Source organism: Cupressus sempervirens, chromosome 11 (genome assembly GCF_028749045.1).
Source record: "Cupressus sempervirens isolate cs-2001-9-10 chromosome 11, ASM2874904v1, whole genome shotgun sequence".
Taxonomy (NCBI): Eukaryota; Viridiplantae; Streptophyta; class Pinopsida; order Cupressales; family Cupressaceae; genus Cupressus; species Cupressus sempervirens.
The window spans coordinates 569,018,047-569,039,683 of NC_143128.1; the positions used below are offsets into that span (position 1 = coordinate 569,018,047).

At 34.3% G+C, this 21,637-nt stretch overlaps 1 protein-coding gene across 1 annotated transcript in view; it reads left to right on the top strand.

The window, feature by feature from the left end:
* Window positions 1–21,637, top strand: part of LOC149530903 (uncharacterized) — a 266,245-nt gene that overhangs the window by 45,555 nt on the left and 199,053 nt on the right. Inside the window, exons 3-4 of the mRNA XM_089810481.1 lie at window positions 4,619–4,684; window positions 9,152–9,224. Of these exons, the coding sequence (XP_089666607.1) occupies window positions 4,619–4,684; window positions 9,152–9,224 (139 nt within the window). The remainder of the gene's footprint in view (window positions 1–4,618; window positions 4,685–9,151; window positions 9,225–21,637) is intronic.

Genomic DNA, 21,637 nt, shown 5'->3' on the forward strand with positions numbered 1-21,637 from the left:
AGTGAGGAATGAATCATTTGCACACATACGTAATCAAGATGAAGGATCTTAGCTCAATTTGTGGTTTCTTCCATCTTGAGTGCATTTCCTAGTTGCTTGATAGGTGAAAATGGAGTTGATTAAAGTTTCTTGGTACAAAATGAGTTTTATCCTTGAAATGTTCAGAGACGTTTCTTTGAGTGGGTGCTAGATGTTGTGAGGTTCTCACACCATAGCCCCATTGCAAATGGGGACCCCCTATTTTTTGTTTTCTTGTAGGTATAGATGGTCTTTGGGGTCTAGATTACAGCAATTTTCAAGTTTTCACACCCTCGGGGAATGACTTGAGTCGGAGTCTAGGGTATTTTTTAGTTCATCAAGTCCTTCAGCTATGAATTGGATCTCCTTCAAGCCTAGTATAGATTGATTTTGAACAGTCTCAAGATGGTGAAGATAGACAAGATGCTGCTCCAAGTGATGTCTCTAACTGAAAATCACATGCTACAAGCTTGATTCCAACTTCCATCCTCTTGGGCGTCATGTTCATAGGCGTGTCATTGATTTTAGCTGTCGCAAAGTGTCTACCCACCAAAAACCATCCGCCTCATGGATATCAACTGAAGTGCTGCTGTCCACAATTAGAATTCCTAATTTATGAGTTTAGGGCAGCATCAAGTTCAATCAAGAAATCATTGTCAACAATTAGAAAATCTGAACTTCTGGTTTTAGGGCAGTATGACACCCAATCAAGAAATCACCCTCCTCATAATGAGATGTCAAAACACAATATCTCTTTCATTTTGGATCATTGCTAGCATCCAACTGAAAATTACATGTACCTTCTAAATGATTGCAAACTAAATACCATTTGCTTAATGTCTACCATTCTTGCATTATTTCCCCCTTCCGTAGGCACGGCTGCAAAAGATGTTTGTATGATTGAAGAATGTGTTTAGCTCAACTCCAAACTAAGCTCGTTAGCATTATTTTCAGATTTTAGAGAGGCCATTTGAGTATCCTTCAAGGAGTCCAAGGAAACTTTAAGCTTAAAGATAAGCTTATGTACTTAAGCTTCTTTTCTTCTCAACACATTGGGATCTTATTGCATTGAAGGAGATGTTCTTTAGCTGCAAGTAACTGTAGGAATCTGATTTCATCATAACCATAGCTTCTCTAAGAACTTGTAGGTGTGAAATAGTTTTCCTTCTTGCCCTTTCCACAAATAATCTGACATTATTCGATGGGTATAATGTCTTCATCTAGCCTGAATTGTCCTTTCAAGGGATGCGACTTCTCATGACCAGCCAGTGGGCAATTCACATTTCCAACTTTCACCACATGTTTATTAATTCACTCCTTTCCGTCCTCAATCTAATGCTCATTTGATGACAAGGGACTGCTGGTTAATTTATGAAATCAGAATTATGTCCCCTTGAAAATGTCTTTGTCACCCCTTATTGTATTTTTAACAAGTGCCAGTTTATGAGGCTGAAAGTCACAGCTTCGGGCTGCCTTAGCTATTCTAGGACTGATCCAATCTTGCATCTCCATGGCAGATATGATCTTTGCCTCAAATCGATTCCATGGTGAAGTATTGATGACAAAGGAAACATTATCAAATTGTAGGATCTTATTGTTAGACAGCCTCGTGGTTCCTGCAATCAGCTCACTAAGACACAACATATCTCATATTATCTTAGCAAGTACTCTTCCAATGTAATCATGTATATGAAACAAGAGAAATCAATCTCACTAAATGACGATTTTTTATATATCTTCCATGTGGATGAACACCCTCACTATCCAAATCACAAATAGATTACCACCAATAAGATGCAAATGAACATTAGTAGAACTCATACCTCTTAGCTGGTCACCCAATGCTGTTTTCGGAAACTCCATGTGAACATTTTCTTCATGTGTTCTCCACATGAAGGTGCAATAGTTGGTTCTTGCTTGTTCATGTCTTCATATGGCTGAAATGAACTTGTGAACATGGCTTCACCTTTCTTAGAGCTCGTTATGTTATGTAGCCTATCAATTTCCTTATCCTTATGCAAGTAAGGCTCCAATTTCTATTCACATTGTTCACTTACATTATTGATCAATCCATGAGTAGCAGTAGAAGGGACACATTCTTGCTTACAAAGAATCCATAGGATGAATGAGATACGTTGGGATGTAATAGCCACCTCCTCAATTCACAAGATTGTAATGTTCTTTGTGGTCACAATCATCTCTCTATCATGAGACCCTCTAATTGTGACCAAGAAATGATGAAACATGTTATACATCTGCTCTTGCAATCGCAAGTCCAACAATAGGTAAGCTTGCTCTGACTTTTGTTAAGATTGGTGATATCAAGTTTCCACAATTCATAGATATTATTGCAATTGTTTTCTCGGTAGATTGGGTTAGTGTTTTTTCCATCAACATTTTGAATCACACTCTATGATCCATCATGAGGGTAAGGAGAGTAAAATGATAAGACACAGATGAAGTACCAACATTAAGGGAGAGCAAAAGGGGGGTGGGGGTGGTGGTGTACACAAAATCGAAGTAACAACCACTGTCTATCACTAGGTGCTAGGCTTCAATACAAATTCTGAATCTTCTTGACAGGCTGACAAGATCACCAGCTTTTCTACCACAGCAATATCCCCAAGTAGGGATACAGGAAAGAGTAACAATATCTTCCTCAAATAACAATAATGCTTGCAAACCCAAAGTGATTAAATTTCAAACAACAATTTAAAATTATAGAGCTATGAATTTCAGCTTGATATCAACTTCAATGTCTTTGTAATCAGTACTTTTAGAAAATACATAGAAGACATAAAGAATAGGAAAATATTTGCACCTCTTCTAGCAACAGTCTGAAAATTAAATCAATGATGATTGATGTTTGTGTTTGAAGGTACTAGACATAATACAACTGAGCAAGCTTCTCATTCCATACCAACTCTCTGCCTGTAGCGATATTGAGGGATGACAATAGACTCAATTGCTTAATGTCTTAGTGACGAGTTTTCCACACATATAGAACACTGATGAATGTTCCAAGCTAGTCCTACTGGAAATATCGATGAACAATCACTGATTATCTTTTGTGTCAGCTTCAACAACCACAAAAGCCAAATATTGATAATCATATCACGATAACTTACACTGTTGATGAATACTCAGAAGTAAACAAGCTGATATATTCTTTATGTCAATAGTTTTGGCTAAATAATATCGAGCTTTGAATTAATTACTCAAGCCACCCAGGGATCAAGTACTATAGTCACCCTTATGATATCTACCAACAATATCTGCACATACCAGCAGATATAAGCTCTGCTCACACTTGCGATATAGGCTAAAAATATTAATCATCTACTCCTAACAATATGTCTGCAAACCCTTGCATATTATTGAAATCATACCAGTTTAATCACCAAATAAGAAAGTCTGCTGAATATTAATGCTAGTGAAGAATAATAAACACTCAATTGGAAGTTGCTGTGCTTAATTTATCACTCACATTACAAAATTGAACATTCACTCAATACAATCGCCAAAGCTTCATATTTCATGTAGGCAGATATAATCAATATAGTTGCTGACACAACAATAAAAGGTTTGGTCCAATTGTAAATGTATGCACCTCCTGGCATCAGCAATATAATTTATTGATTACTGATAATGAAGAGTCAATGGAGCCCAATATGTATTATTGGCACCACAAAAGTGAAATTGATTAATGTCATTGAAAAGAGTCAGCCAATATTATTAGTGAGCCCAAAGTCAGAGAGTAGTAATGAACTTCACATCATCAATATTGACAATTTCCAAAACTTAGTTGCAAATTTGTTTCTTGTAGAGACTATACAATTTCCAAAGCATGTATCTTTATAAGCCAGAAAGTTAGAAAGAGGCATTTATGGTGATAAATAGTTATTGAACCATGTGTAGCGCTGAATTGTATCGTCTTGTGATAACTTTGAGTCCCATCAAAGCTGTCTAGTTGTGTGAGTAAAATTGGTTTTTTATTTTCAAGAACACTTTTTCTTTTCCCTTTTCAAATCTTCTTTTAGAAAATGAGACATTTCAAAAAGAAAGGCTCATTACATTATTAATTTATATTTTCATGCAAATGCTGTTTCACTTGTTCATAGAGTTCCCCTAATAACTCCACTGTCTTCCTGTGCCATAAAATGATACAAACCCAAGAATAAATATAATTGCACTTTTATATTGCTTTTATTCCATTATTGATTTGTTCAAAATGAGAGGGATATTAAAGACCTCTCCCATTCATAAACCAGGGCACTTTATTAATTTTTTTTTTCTATTTTTTAGACATATATGCTAACATTTGTTCTTGTCCAGTCAGATGTTGTAGCGTATGTTAGATTTGTTTTGGTGCCTTTTGTCAATCTCTTTTATGTCAATATTTATGGTTTTTAAGAGCTTCTTTAAACAATCATACTACAAGACAGGATTTCCAGTCATGAAATAAAACAAAAGCATCTTGCAAAACCTTTTTAGAAGTTTTTCATTGAATTTCCTGGATTAATAATAGTCTGCACAAATTTTAAGAAACTTCTTTCTTCCTAATTTTAATTGGAATGTGACCTTGTTTTTGTTCTTGCAGATATCAATGGCAGGCAATTTGGTTCTGCAAGGAAAGGAGAGCTTATTAATTCCTATTCATACTCAGGTTTGTGACATCACATTCTCCATAGGTGATATATGAAATGTGAAGCAGCTAACGGAAAGGTGCACATGTGTTCTCAATAGAGAAAGGGCATAAATATATTAGAGTAACCTCTTTTGATATGCCTTTGAAGATTCTACGTTTCTGATAATTATGGATTTTATTGTAATACTATAGCTGGCTAGGATGCGGTCTTTTCATAAGATGAGGTACTTCTTACAATAATAACCAAGTTCAAAACTTGGAGGTTGTACCTTGTTAAACTGGAATCTGTTTTAATGATGTTGGAATTAGCAATTAGGGAATTCTAGATTGTGATGGAAGCATGAAAAGTTGGCCTGCTTTATTAGTTTGTGGTGACTGATCAGGGAAGTGCTATACATTCGCCATAATTCCTCAGCATGGTTTGGGGCCGGGTCAAGCCCTGAGCGGGGTTTTGAAGCGTAGCCCCCAAGATTTTTTTTTTTTTTTTGTGGGGCTATTTTTCCAGGGGCCGACATATAATTATTCTAGCCCAAATTTTCTAAGCGGCAAAAAAATTTGTATAAAATGTGTTGTCTTGCATTTTGTCACCACAAAATGTAGGTAATAGTACAAAACTTTTTCAACTAGTTTCACATTTCTTTGAGATAGTTCATTATTCAATTGGTGAATTTTGATCAATCTATCAAGTCCAATTCATATAATGATCCCTTTTACTGAAGCCTTTCGTAAAGTCTTTTTCATTTTTCATTTTATTAAGGTTTGTTTGATTTTTGAAGCCTTCAATGTCATTTTTTGCATTTTCAAGTCTATGTTGTAATGCTGTTGGTCTTTCAGTTTTGCTCAAACCCTTGCATTCGGTTCACCCTTTGTTTTGGTATATCTTAGGGCTTAATCCGGTTTGACGGTCAAAAGATTTGACCTCTTAAGTGCCCAAAAAATGTTACCTTGAGATGCAATTGCATATTTTAAAATATCATGTTATATTTTAATGTTGACATTCATTTTTTGTAAAATATAATATAAATTGACTTTATGTTATGTTTTTAAGTTACTTTATCACTTAAGTGACTATAGTGCACTTCATGTTATATTTTCATGTTAAGTTGCTTATTAAATTTTTCACTTAAGTGATTTTATTAACTATATAGTTTGATTTAATTTTTTAGTTACTTTATGTTTTAATTTAAAACATCTCATTGTATATTACTTTTTGAATGATATTTTCACATAGTAATTAAACTATATAGTGTAAATATTGCTTTTGACCCAATTAAGTGATATTCATAAAAGATCAATTAAACATGTGCTTAATTGATCATTTAAGTTATGTAAAGGCAACTTTTAACCCATTTACATGTAAATATGTAATGGACCCCCAAGAGTGTGTTTTACACTAAAAATGCATGCAATGGACTTCCTAGAGTCCATTTTGCATTAAAAACCTCATTTACATGTAATCCACTTTACATGTAATTGCATTTTGAGTCCACTTTCTAGCTTTCTAAAGTCAAAATTGTCAAAAACATATTACATATTGCATGTTTTCAAAATATGTAATGCCTTCCCAAGAGTACATTTATGAAGGATTGACATTTAGATGCAAGTTTTAAAATATGTAAATAGCCTTTGGGAGTGTGTTTTAACTTTTTACTCTATTTGTATCATTTTGACAAATTTTAAAACATGTAAAGGCACTCCAAGAGTGTGTTTTGCATCTTGACTCCAAAAGCAAGTTTTAAAATATGTAATGAGGCTTGGAGAGTACATTTTGCCTCTTACATGCTATTTAAAATATGCAAAGGCACTCTAAGAGTGTTTTGCATAAAAGATTAACATAAATACATTTTAAAACATGTAAACTCTCTTAAAGAATACGTTTGGACTCCCAATACATACATTTTCCTTTCGAGATCACGTTTTTGCTTCAAAGAGCAAAACATCCATGCTCATTCCCTTGAGGAACATGTTTTTGCTTGAAAACTCTAGATTTGCCCTTTCCATGGTGTGAAATCTCTCGGAATAGGGTCATTTTTGCATCTTCATGCATTCCCATGCATTAGGCATTTGATTCCTTGTAAAAAACGATCCATTTCATGGTGTTTTGAGAGCAGGTTTTAGCAAAACACGCCCAGATTTGGATTGTTAAAGCTCATGTTTTTCCTCAAGGAGAGGTCGTTTTGGGGTTTTCATCCTTGTTATTGTTGTTGGTGATCATGTTTTTGCCTCTTAATGCCAAAACCGATTCATCTAATGGCAGATTGAGACCACGTTTTTGGTGAAAAATGACCCAAATACTTGGTTTCTTTCAAAAATGTCTTGTGTATTGGAGTTTAAAGACCACAGTTTTGACATATCCATGCCAAAACAACCATTCAATGCTCATCAATATCCATTACTTGCAAAGTTGAAGGAGTCTATATAGTTGTTTGTGGATTCGAATTTGGAGGACTTTTCTTCAAACCTATCAATCCTCCTCTTTTGGCTCTTTGAATAACAAGTAGATGTTTTCAATTTTGCTTGTCGATTCATGCTTATCTTGCTATTTTGTTGCATTTTATGGCTTGTTATTGCAGACTTGTTCAAGACATGCCGTGTATCCTGCAAAATTCCTTTAAATAAGATAAAAACCTTCATTTTCACACACTTAGATTTTTCCCAAAATCCAAATTCAAATCTTTGACAAGAAGCAATTGTGATAGAGTAAATTAGAAGCTTTGGCTGTAATTTGTGCCTATTGTCTGTAGTTCATGTTAGTATTGTGTTTTCAATAATAGAGTATAGTGAATTAAGAAGCAATCGGAGCCTAAACTTTCACTGGGAGCAGTTGTGGTAATACATAGACTAGAAGCTTTGACTATAGCTTGTGTTACCTTCTCAAATCCATGAAAAATAGTTAGAATTTCCCTACTTTTGGAAGTCTTTGCGTCCTAATGGTAGAGGTTTTTCTTATAGAATAGATTAAAAGTAAAACTAAAAATAAGTTATAGAATAGAGATCATCTACTTTTGGAAGTCTTTGTGCCTCAATAATAGTGGTTTTTCTTATAAATTAGATAAACAAGACTTAGAGCCAAACCGGTACACTTTCAATCAGCCATTGAGTTGGTATTGGTTTATTGGTATCACCGTTTCCAACTACTAGATAGAACAACCCTTTATTGTTAGGCCCAAGTTTGGAAAGGGTATCAACCACTCTATTTGCTTCTCTTAGTCTCCGATATTTGTCTAGTTGTTGATTTATCTCCGATATAATTTGATTTCAAGGTTATTTTGAGGAATATCAAAGTCTTTTTTATGTATTGCTAACTTATATTGCCATTCTTGTAACAAGTATGCCAGTTGCAATTTAAAATCTTAGATATTTGTTCTCATCTGGTTGATAAAATTTTGAGCATGTTTGAGTCGTCATTTAGATTTGTTATGTGGTGAAGCAATGTTAGACAATGATAAAATATGTTATATGACTTTGGAATAGCACAACAAAGATAATATAATTGGAGTAAAATCTGTATTAATTTGTACATATTTTACGTGTTATTCTCTTGAGGAAGATTTATGGGTGTCTGACTTTCACTAGCTACAATTCTCTTCTTATTTTTGGCTCTTATGAATTTTGATATTTATACATAATCATACTGTGAAGGCTAAAGAATAATTATGAAAGACAAAAAAGTTACTCTTCCATCTACGTCTCTTTATATTTTGGTGGTTTGATTGCATTGTGCTAAAATCTAATGGCTATATTTGGGGTCATGCCCTCTAGTAAGGACATAGTGAAACTATCAGTAAGCTACACTTCTATAGTATCATTCATTGTGAGTTGGCATTAGTGGTTTGAAATTTCGGTATATGGATCCTTGACAAAATCGATGATGAAGTTTGTTTATATTGAAGCACACTGTTGAAGGGTGCCACATTTAACCTACCTTGATTCCTTTTGCCATTGAGAGCATGTGGCAAATATGGAACAATATAATCTTAGAGGTGGTTGAGCTTTACTACAGATTATAAAACACAAGTTGGCATTACCAGAGGCCATGAGAATGGCCTTGCTGGTGTAATTGGAGTTGTATTTAAAGAATCCTTTCAGATTTATGAGAGCTATATCCATGCTGGACAAATCTTAGGTTAAATATTGTGTTTTCTTGAGACACGATTCGTAAACTTTTTGATCAAATCTTCTATTAAATTTAGAGGGCTATGGATCAATTCCATGGTATTCATTTTTTTTCTATATTGCTAGCAAGATTTATATAGTATTAATTTTCCATTTATATAGTTATCCAAGATTTAGGTTTTATTTTTCTCTATACTTGCTTTGGTTTGATGTTTCATGAAAAAAAGCATTGTATGGATTGCTTACGAAATAAGATTTACAAGAGAACAATGTTAATCAACACAGGGGAATTGGGTAGGTCTTTCTACATTTTATTTTTGTTTGTCTTTGAGCTGGCATACAAGTTTGACCAAGATTTAGTTTTTGTAGGTTATGGCAGCATCAGGGGTTCGTCGTTGTCCCCATCATGCAGAAATTCAAAGTGTTGCACTTTCCAATGCTTGTGAGTATTACTCTAATAGATTTTTGCTAAGATATTTTTCTTTGTTTGATTTTAATTGGGTAATATAGACAGATGGATTTGTGATGATAAAATTCATTTAGATGTAAAAGTTATGATAATTTATTGTATAACAAGTCTAATGTCCATAAACTGCTTACTAGGGGCAAACATGTAACTATCCCTTATATGGAATATTTATAAGGACCAATTGACTTTACACTGGGGTATTTTTTGTTTTTTGTTTTTTACCCCAAGAGAATATTGGTCTTATATTACATACGCAACAATATAAATGTAAAGAAAGATTATTGCGAAGTATCACCTTCTTTTTGTACATAGCTAAAATGGTTAAGTCCTTCACCAAGTTTCAATATAGGTAGGATAATACCAACTGTAAATGATTGCTGAAGTTTTGCCAGATTAGCCAAAAAATATAAAAAGTTCAAACTATTTAAGGCTTTCTCGAAATCTTCAAAATAAAAAAATCACTTTAGGAGTAGTAATTGTCACCAAAAACTTAATTTTAATGTTTTTAGAGCCTACTATAGACGTGCTTGAGATGCTTGAGCTGAATGCTAGCCAAGTATTTAATCCCTGTCCCAGGTACTGTAGCTTTATTTTAAGGACGAGGTCATAGAGGGTTCCAAAATTTGCAGAACCAAAGTTGACAAGCCCAACAAGATAGTCCATGTTTGGGGATGTGATTACTGATAGAGGTGATGTTATAAGCAAGTTTGTTCCCTTTAGAATGTCTATGAAGTACTAGATGTAATATCTAAAGTCTCTAGAGCTACTAGTATCTTTCTAGGTTGCTGATTTGGGTTTGGGTTTTGATTTTGTTTCCAGAACCTAGTTTGCCAGTACGACAAAATTTAAAAATGGGGTTACGGGTTTGTTAGTACAAAAACAATGTAAAAATTACACAAAAAAGGGGACACACACACATGTGCATCTTAAAAGCATAAACTGATATTATATTGTCACATGGTATCATATGAACAACAAATTCACCATAAAATTGTAATTAGTTTATTAGAGCATCGCGATTATGCCATCACAACATGATATACTTAGAGTTCAATATCAAAATATGGAAATAATAATATTGAGTTCGAGTATCACTGTTTCAACAATTGGAACTTTAGTTTTAAGTTTTAATTATTAAATGAATTTTCTCAATCATCAACATGATGATGATGATGATCATCATTGGCATTCGATGAACTACTCGAAATGCAAATGACAACACTAGTTTCACATGCACTAATAGTGTTCTTGCTATTCAAGTCCTCAAATGTAGCAAGTTGAGAAGTGGCTAAGTTTGTATGCTCTGGCTCTATATCCCATATCTTCGACTCCCCTTCTTTGTATTCTTTATTTCTTGTGCACATATACTAAGTTCTCTACTCTTTTAATTCCAGTTTATTGTGCTTTACAAAGTGCATGAAAGAATATGTGCTTTGGTTCTTTCTCATGCAGATGAACTAACATCATATGAAGACAAGAAAAAGTAAACAATTAAAGTCTATAATATTACTAACAACCTATGAAGAGACAATAAATCATAAATATAACTTGTGATAAGATATATATATATAATTAATTTGTTTAACTTGTGATAACATTTTTTAATGGTAAATTGATGTTGTTATTATTAAACAAAGGAGATGAAAGCTCCTTATATAGATTTACAAAGATGATGTTTCTAAAAGAAACCATCATGAACTAAAGACAAAAATAGAAACTACGTGATAAACTAAAGGCTATCTAAGATGATCATTAAAGAAACATTTATAATATTCTAACACCCTCCCTTAATCGTCATTGTCTAATTGTCGTCTTTTCATTGCAAATTCTGCAAACTATTCTGCTATTGCTGAGACCATTTTTGGATTCGCAAAATATTAATGACCATGAAGCCAAAAGATGTCCAAAAAAGAAAGAGAAGGGTGCCCCCTTCTTCAGAAAGTTTTACAACAAGAGGCATGAGCTTTCCATTGAGATGAGTTTGCCACTAACCCTCCTATAATCAAAAAAACATTTGACCATAAATCATCACACAACATCCAACTTGATGTTGGATAAGAAAGCTGCTCTTCCCTAGAGACAGAGACAGACACTAAGATCAACTAACATGATTTTGAGGAAAAATTGACAAACCCTCCAAACTTTGCAGATAAGCATGATGCCCCAAAACTGACTACAAAAAGCCACAATTTTTTAGAACAATTGGACAAAACTAGACACGATTTTTGGGGTGAAAAATCAACCAAAACTAGACATTAGATTTTGAGACACAAAATAGAGAATACAAAGCTTTGCTTTTGACGAAAAAATGGTAAAACCCAACAAATAATTTTTGAGGGAAAAATTATAAACATACTAGATTTTTTTTTTAGGGAAAAATAAAAAATGCAAGGAGAACTTTTTAAGCATAAAAAATTATGAAAACCTGTTAGAATGTTTTTATGGGAAAAACTTCTGAAAACCTATCAAAAGTTTTAAAGGGGAAAAATTATGAAAACCCAGCAAAGAACCCTTCATGCGGCAAAACACGAGACTTCGTGTGGTAAAACAACACATGCAGGCAACATACAACAATCATGCATGTACATGCAATCCTCGAAATTCAGAGACTTTTGCTCAAACCGGGAAATCCCACAATCAAAACTCTCAACTAGGCTTGTGATTTTTTGCAAAAATCTTCAAAGGCAAACTGCACATTTCATAAAATACCTCAAAAGATTTTTATTCAAAAAATCAGAAAACAAATTTCTAGGAAAAAATTCCAAATCAGAAGAGACTTGCTTTATTATTAAAAAATTTGCGAAATTTTATGAAATACCATCGACTCGATCTAATAACATGTTATGGTAATCGATGTGGTTATTATTAAATTGAGGAGATGAAAGCTCCTTATATAGATTTACAAAGACTATGTTTCTAAAAGAAATAATCGTAAACTATAAACACGAAAATAGAAACCACATAATAAACTAAAGACTAAGATGACCATTAAAGAAATACTATAATATTCTTGTAGTTTTGTGTAACATCCAATTTATCCCTAACCATAAGTTCCCTTATTTTATAACAATCAAATAGCTATAAGTCATGTTCACATGCATGGGTTAACGGTTATAACAGATTAAATGATTCTCATGAAATGTCTTAACTAACTAATGAAGATTATTTTATTTGATTACAAATACAAATATATAGTGCAAAAGAGAGATAATTAACTAATTGAAACATTAACTATCACTACATATAGCTGAAAGGAGTAAATGAGACTGCATATCTATATTTACATTTATCTAGCTGATCTTGAAATGAAGTATAAAGGAAAAGTAAATATCAACTAAGTCTGAACCATATCAAAATAAGAAAATGCAACCCGAACTATCTTGTACAAGTCTTGGCTTTGGAGGAGAGGAGAAGCATTGTTTAGGCTTATCCTTCCAACCACGGACCTAGTTTATCCCCTTTCATTCTCAGCTGAGAATGGCCCTACCATGCATGAGATAAGGCACGGGAGCACCATCTCCTCTTGCCACCTGAGTGTCTTGGTGTTAGTGTCAATTGTACAACTGGCTAGACTATGGAATACATCCATCAGCCCATCCATTTGTTTGTAAGCTATCCTGACCTCTAGTGATCACAACAACAAGATTTGCCACTAAACCTACCCTGACTCGGGATTTACATGGACACTATGTGCCAAATCACCCACCGCTGGACTCGATAACAAGACCATACCCTATTACCCACCATAATCTGACTTGGTTTACAAATTTAATTCCTAAGTTTTCTTTAATGCTTAATTGGTCGCTGATTTCACTTCTCGACTTGCAGGGATATTCCACATTTCATTGTTCTTAGCCTACACCTTTCATCTTGACCTTGCTTGGTCATCCTTGATGATACTTGGTGCGACTGTCAATTTTTTATGAATAGTTCTTCATAGTAGTAAGTTCTCTGCCCAACCAGGGTCTTACATTGATATTAATGAAATAACATTGCTTACAAGTATTACATAATTATACTTGTACTTCATCTTGTCTCAGAGGCATATAATGTTACACCTATGTACAAGAGCGCACAACTTGTGCCATTCTCAAATTGTTTAAAATATGGAAAGAGATGTTTGTATTATTTAGATCGACATAAAACATCTATTTGAATTCTGTACCAAACAGATCGCATGGATTCTCAATCATTCAAGTTTGGCCTTGAAATCCATTAGGCTGAAATGCTTATGAAAACATTTGGAAATTAAACATTCATGGATTTAATTGCGACTAGCAGTGATTTCAAATATATTTAAATATTATGATTCATAATTGGCTTGATTTAGAGCTATATAATCATGAGATTGAAATGGGAAATGCATTGTAGAATACGACTTAGCAAGCTGTTGGTGTAAGCAGGTGCGTCGAAATCCCCAAATTGCAGGCTACAATTGCTGGTTACTGGCCTTGGATGACACGTCTTAGAGTATGTTGCAGAATATTTACTGTCGCTGATTATGTCCATTGAGCATAGAAGGAAAAAAATGTAGATCCTTGAGTGGCTGTATCTATTTTCTTTTTCGAGGAATGATTGTTCTAAAGTTAAAATGTCATTCAAGAGGAGTCATGTGCATGGGTGACTTGAAAGGTTGTGGCATGAGTTACAATCCTGATTTGTAAATGCAAGGGTCGAAAACGAGAGGATGATGGACTCTATAATAATTCATTTTTGACATAAGGAAAAAGAATATAAAGTCCTTCCCATGATTCATTATAGTAATGCTTATATTATTATACATACTTGTACGTGTTAATTGTATATATACATATGCATTATATTTGAAATATGCATATTTTGCACATATGTTATAATTAAATATACACATACATACATATACATAGATGTAACAAGTACAAAAGTGCTTAAATAATTATGACCATCATTATAGTAAATCATGTCCATGCACTAAGAAGAATCGCTGAGTTGTCCAATTCGCAATCAAGGTAACTATTGTTTCTACTTCGCTTTAATGTTCAAGTGAATATTTATGTATTTTATTGAACTTGACGACCAAGTTTGCTCATGGTCGACACTTGGTATACTCTTGCTTGCCTAGCTTGCTTTCCCATGACCATGGTGGTTTGAACTCATACCTATTGGCTTAGTGGTAGCTTGGTGCCCTATTCCCTCTCTTGTAATGCTTGCCCTCTCTGCTGCGCTCTTGCAAGAAGAATTAACATGGTGAAAGCATGCATCGTTCAAAGAAAATCTAGTTATCATAGCTAATAACCAGTTTGATTAACTATTTCCAAATCTTGTAATAGCATATTGTCTAACCACATTTTCCATTTCACATGAGCATAACAAATAATGTCCTTCAAAAGAATGGAAAGATTGATGAGGCATGATTAAGTGAAGTGTGTAGCAGTGTGTTATCGTACCGATTAATTTGGGACAGCAAAAGAGAAGCTTTGAATTTGGTGTTAAGGTGTTGTTGGATAAGTACAACAAGGTATTTAGTGACATTCCACATGGTATCCCACCAGATAGAGGTATTGAACACATGGTAGAAATAGAAGAAAGGGCTAAACCGGTTATTAAGTCCTTACAAGCATTCAAAAAGATATAAAGATGAGATAGAAAGGGCTATCAAAGAGTTGTTGGAAATGGGACACATTAGACCAATCAAGAGTCCTTTTGCCTCTTTAATAGTCTTGGTGAAGAAAAAAGATAGAACCATCAGCATGTGCATTGATTATAGTGCCTTGAATAGAAGAACAATCAAGAGTAGGTATCTCATAGCTCACATTTGATGAATTGCATGGAGTTTGCTTCTTTTCGCAGAAGGACTTGAGATTAGGATATCATCAAATCAAGGTTCGAGATAAGGATGTGGAGAAGACGACCTTTAGATGTTATTTTGGGTATTATGATTTCCTAGTCATGCCTTTTGGGTTGACTAATGCACCAACTACCTTCCAATTTTGTATGAACCAGATTTTCAACAAGCAGCTCCGTAAGTTTGTTTTAATATTTTTTGGCGACATTTTGATATATGGTAAAACTTGAGAAGAGCATTCGGAAGAAGTGCTTAGCATTCTTGAGAGTGAATCTTTATATGCAAAGGAGTCTAAATGTGAATGTGATTTAACAAAACTGCCGTACCTTGATTATATTATTAGCTCTAAAGGAGTTAGTGTTGTTCCTTAAAGATTTAAGACAATCATAGATTGGCCTCCTCCAACAAATTTGTCACAGCTGAAAGGTTTTTTTTAGGTTATGCGGATTTTATAGAAGATTTGTTAAAGGTTTCTCATAGGTTGTTGCCCCTTTAACTGATTTAACTAAAAATGGGGCTTTTGGATGGTCTGTTAAGGCATAAAAATGTTTTGATCAGTTCAAAGGCTTAGTGAATTCATGTCCCGTGTTGGTTATACCTGATTTTATGAAACCTTTTGAGTTGGAATGTGACACATTAGGTGAAGGGATGGGTGCTGTCCTAACACAGAATACACATCTTGTTGCTTTTGAAAGTAGGAAACTGAGAGGCGTTGAAAAGAGCTATTCGATTTATGACAAGGAAATGCCAGCAATAATGCATGCTCTTGCCAAGTTCAGAGACTATCTTGTTGGAAGTGAGCTTACTGTCAAACTGATTACAATAGCCTCAAATTTTTTTGAACTAGCAAGGTTTAAGTGAGACAACAAAAGTGGGCGAGTAAATTGAAAACCTATGATTTTGATATAGGTTATGTCAAGGGAAAAAAACGTAGTAACTGATGCTTTATCAAGGAGACCACATTTATATTCAATTGTGGAGATCAGAGCTGATTGCAAGAAGGATATAATGGTTGAATATGCAAAGAATGTTTGGACTTTAAACCTCTTGGAGGGTATTACACATAATGACAGGTACAAGGTGCAAAATGAATTTATTCTTTACAACGATAGAGTTTCCTTAGTACCTATTTCCCAGTTCAAGCTAAAGGTTCTAAAAAACTTCCATAATGTTCCTATGGCTGGTCACCCTGGTTTTTTAAAACATATTTGGATACCAGAGAGTGGTTTGGTTGGAAAGAGCTCAAACTTGAAGTTTAGAAGCTTGTATAGGATTCTCCTATATTCCAACAAAACAACACATACCCTACTTGTTTTTTAAAGCCTTTGCCTATTGTTTACCGCATGGGGTAAATAGATTAACGCACACAGACAATAGACAAGAACAGCAACAGCAGTACTCCTTTTATTATTCGCATATGCCAAGAGATTACATACTGCTTTCAATGATGATTTAGAATGATCTCAGATGGGGTATAAATATTTCCTGCCAAACCTTCCCAAAGGGGTCTGTCGGCTACATAACAATACTAATCTACCCGTCGGCTACAAAATCTTTACCGACGACATGAACCTGTTGGCTAGACAGTTTCTACCGATGACACCTATACCCAATAAAAAATTGGCGAGTATTTCTTTGGGTTTAATAACTGGTCTACCTGCTTATTAAGGAAGGAATTGTATCTATTTTGTGGTTGATAGGCTGACTAAATTTGCACATTGTTTTTCCATTTCAGCTACATACACAGCTGGACAAGTTGCAGATTTGTTTTCCAAGGAAAATGTTAGACTTCATGGGCTGCCTTGGAACATTGTAACTGATAGGGACAGGAAATTAATGAGTTTGTTTTGGCAAAAAAGTTTCAAATTGTATGGAACTGAACTTACTCCTAGCGCAAATTATCATCCACAAATTGGTGACCAAACTGAAATTCTTAATAAATGGCTGGAAGGCGATTTAAAGAATTATGTTTCAGGGCAACATAAAGCATGGGTGAAGTGGTTCCATTTGAGCGAGTACTGCTACAATTCAGCTTTTCATATGTCTATTAATTCATAGCTCTCTATATTATAAATTGCCAATTTTTTTGGATCTTCTTTGATGGATAGTAGAGTGCCTAAAGCCAAAAATGTATTTTAGCAAAGCTAGGATATACTGAATTCTCTGAAGGAGCATATTTGACAAGCTTAGAATCAACAAAAACAATATGCAAATCAGCATAGGGTGGAAATGCAGTTCGATTTTAATGATTTGGTATACTTCAAATTGCAACCTTATAGGCAATTTACCCTTAAAATAAGCAGAGTAGAAAAGCTTAAATTGAGATATTATGGACCCTATTGAATTGTTAGATGGGTTGGGGAAGTAGCTTATGAGCTAAGGGCCCGTTTGGTTGCTGGAATTAAAATGAAATTAGCATACCGAATTCTAAAAAAATTATAATCCGCTGTTTGGGTTTGTAAAATCGGAATGGGAATTGTAAAAAAATAGAATTCGGTGTGCCCATTTTCCCCCAAAAACTTGAATTTGGTATTCCATCTAAATAGGTGGAATTGGTGTAATGATCGTTTTAATTCCAATTTGGCCAAAATGAGGATTACTCAATAATTAAAATGAATGATTTTTTTGACGTCCGCATGACCTAATTTTTTTCCCGCTCACTTGCTCTTGCTCACATGTTGATCTCATCAGTTTTTTTTGCCTCTCGAGTTGTTTCTTTGCACACAGGTATGCATTTTGGGTTTTTTGGTGCCTTGGTACAGGTATGTAGGTACTTGCAGTTGTTAGAGTGCTGTCATATTAACCAGCACAAAATTGATGACACATGTGAGCAACAAATGCCGAGATTTTCCTTGCCCAGTGTTCAATTACAGCCGCTAGTGAGCAAGGCATGCGATTTTCTTGGGAAGAACATCATGAATCTCAACCATGTTGCTTCGCTATGGAGAGGTTGGAAATGTAAAAACATGTTGGAGGCAACCAGACAATAGGAAGACCCAGCTCATTCTACTTTTGGCTCTGTAACAAATATACATGTAATATAATACTTTTGGGAATTAACAAATTTTGCAAATTTTTTTCTTCAACTGGACTTCATTTTCGAGTGGAAAATATTTCTTTTTCATGAGTATGTTGCTGTACAACAGATGGATTTCCAAATGATTGACCTGATTAATGGATTGTTCAATCCAAATGACACTGACTTCCTCCTTTTGTTGATTGTTGTGTATCAGTATAACAGCTGCTTTCAAACTGAAGTTGTGAGATCTTCTTTGATATGGCCTAGAAGATATGTCTTCATCAGAACTTATAATGTCTTGAAGTTTCGGTTCTTCCATATATATACAGTTGGCCTCATGATGATTAAGCAAGATGTGATCTGTCACATGCAAAAATGTGCTGGAAAACATGCTTATTCACATTCATATTCCAATTCCAAACACGTGCTTGCAAACGGAGAAACTGTGTATTCTGTAATGAATTCTTGGTGAAACAAACGGTCCCAAATCGAATTCTCAATATTGTAATTTGGATTTCAAGTCCCAGAATCCCAAATCAAGGATTCCGAATGCCAATTTTGAAATCATATTCCAGCAACCAAACGGACCCTAAAGCTACCTCCGAGTAGCAAGATACACAATGTCTTTCATGTTTCTTGACTCAAGAAAACATTGGGTCACAATGTAATTCCATCAACAATATTGCTACCGCTAGATGATGAAGGAAAGTTGATTCTAATACCAGAGGCTGTCATTGAGACAAGAGAGAGGACTCTCAAAAAGCGTGTGATCAAGGAATACTTAATGAAATGGAAACATCCATCGATTGAGGACGCAACTTGGGAGAATGAGAACATCTGGTCACATCCAACATTGAAATCGCTCTAGGGAAGGCAATTTTGGGGAGGGAGGACTGTATTGTCCCTTCTTAACCTCTAGAAAATTTAAAATTCTATTTATTAAATGCTTTACCCCCTTTTTTGCATTTAATAAATAGGTTATAAAGGATATATATTATTTACAATAGACGAAAATTGTATTTTTACAGACACAATATATATGTATATATATTTTTATATATTTCATTAAAAAACGAGATAAAGACAAACACGACCACGTGGGCAGAGGTGGAAGACAAGGAGGCGATATGTTATGCCATTACAGGGAATAAGAGGCTAGAGGTCAGCTTGGAATGAAGGGTGAATTTGACAGAGTATTTCAGAGACTCGAAAAAACCATTGTATTGGCTCGACTATTGTGGAATACAAAGTCTTGTCAGAATTATACCTATCTTTAGTATTAGGAACGATTTGCAAGTTAGGTGGTTGTTTAGAAGAGAATATCATCGACCTAGAATTACATAAGGCTTGGGGGGGTTGGGAAGAATAACAAGTGTTTAGAGGCATTTGCATTACTAGTACAACAAGCATTTGCAAAGAAAGACAAAACAAGCTGAAAATTGCTGATTAGGTATGAGGGAGGCATCTCAGGGATATGTTTGAGGTAGAGCTAACATATAAGCATTTCAAACATTTTTTTCAGCGAGAGTAAAATCTCTCCATAATGATTATTAGAAGGTATTAGGAAGGGACTGTGTATCGTGCATTAGCCCTTTGGCTAGAGCTTCATGAGCTTGTTGAGAAAATGTCCATAGTTAGAAGTTTATCAAGAGAGTGGTTGTCGAAGACAATAACGTCGAAGGAGTAGAGGAGATAGGTGGTTTCAAAACTAGCTAGCAAATGTTAGAAACTTTGGCAACTCTAACCACATAGGCAAAGGCAGAGTTTGCAAGTTTGTGGGTTAGATAGAGCTACAAATACGTTAAGGATGAATTGTTAATTGAAATGCTAACAAACTAAAGGGAAGGTATTCATAGGAGCTTGAATGGGTATTGTGATTCTGTAGAGCAGTTATCTCATACAAGGCAACATTACTGTGGTGAAGGGAGTTTAAGTAACTTGGGACATATTTCTTCATGCATTGGGTTGCTCATTCAAACCGTAAGTGTCGTGGTTGTGTGAAACTAGTGGATTCAAGTTCATGCATCGAATTATGACAGTACATATAAGTGTGGTTTGTGGAATAGAAATTGCTGTGTTATATCTTAAATGTTGTTCTTTTATCACAAATGGGTATCGAGGAGATTGAGTATAGAATTGCCTATGTTTAATGTAATTTTTGGAATCAATATCTATTTTCATATATGTTGTACAGTTTCTAGAGCAGCGAGCCTCATGGAACTTAGAGAGTTTTTTTTCAAGTCTTGGCTGAGTAAATTGAGATCAACACATTAGCATGTATCATTGTGTAAATTGATAGACATGGGTAGGTTGTTTTATTATCATTGATGTCTACAAAGTGTTGCATTAATGTCAACATGCTTTCTGTGCAATGCCAACGAGGATTTTGCTCACATATTCTTAATGTTGTAATTATGGTGAGATCTTGATATGTTTTTAATACAGTTTGGAAATGTTGGATCCAAAATTTTGTTGTTTGGAGGGCGGTAAATTTGGTATTTGTTTATATTTGTGATTGATAGTATTCTAGTTGTGAAATTCATGGTTCGAATTTGTCCTCGTAATAGTTTTTGATTGTGCGATTTTGGAAATGAATTGTAATATACTTAGCTTCATTTATTTAGTTGCATGAGATTTTGGGCTTCAAAGATGTGGTTTCAAAATTCTATAGTATTCTTCTCTAGATTTGGCAGGCCTCGGGTGTTTACACTTCAATTACTTGTCTCATTGAATGCTGTCAAGTTTTGATAGGATTGTTTTTCTGCAAAGGTAATAACACTACCATTTATTTGTGTATTCCGAATGCATATTTGAATGTCATATAAATATGAGAAGATGAGACATGCCTATGTATGGTAAATTATAAGTTAATCATCATTAGACAATATATTAACAATAATATATATACATATATATATACATATACATATATATATATATATATATATATGTATATACATATATATATGTATATACATATATATATATCTATATATATAAACATAATTATTTGTAACACACACACACACATATAAGTAGATATAGGAGAGTTTGTCTAGTTGATGATTAACCAATGACCATAGAAGGATTATCTCTGGGTCCATTCAAGCGGACTGAAGCTACAGCATTGACACTCCCTCTTTGCTAGGGAGGATTGTTATAGAACACATTATGCCCTCAAGCATATAGAGATATATCATCTCAATATGATATTCTTGGAATGTCATTTTATAAGGATATAAAAATATATCCATCAACTTAGATGTTATCTTTCGATATCATCCGAAGTATGATTCAACAAGAAATATCAATCACACTTATAATCTCTTGGTATGTGCATTGGCATCATGTTCATGATGCCTACCAAAAAAATATGTTATATCCTAGAAGGATATGAGTTATTTGATTTCTGACACACTCCGGGACAACAACAAAATGTAGTCTATTAGATAACAAGTAATCAACATGTCACGATCTCCATCATGGCAAGTATTGTGATCTTCAGTGCTTTGGGACAACAACTTAATGTAGTCTATCATGATA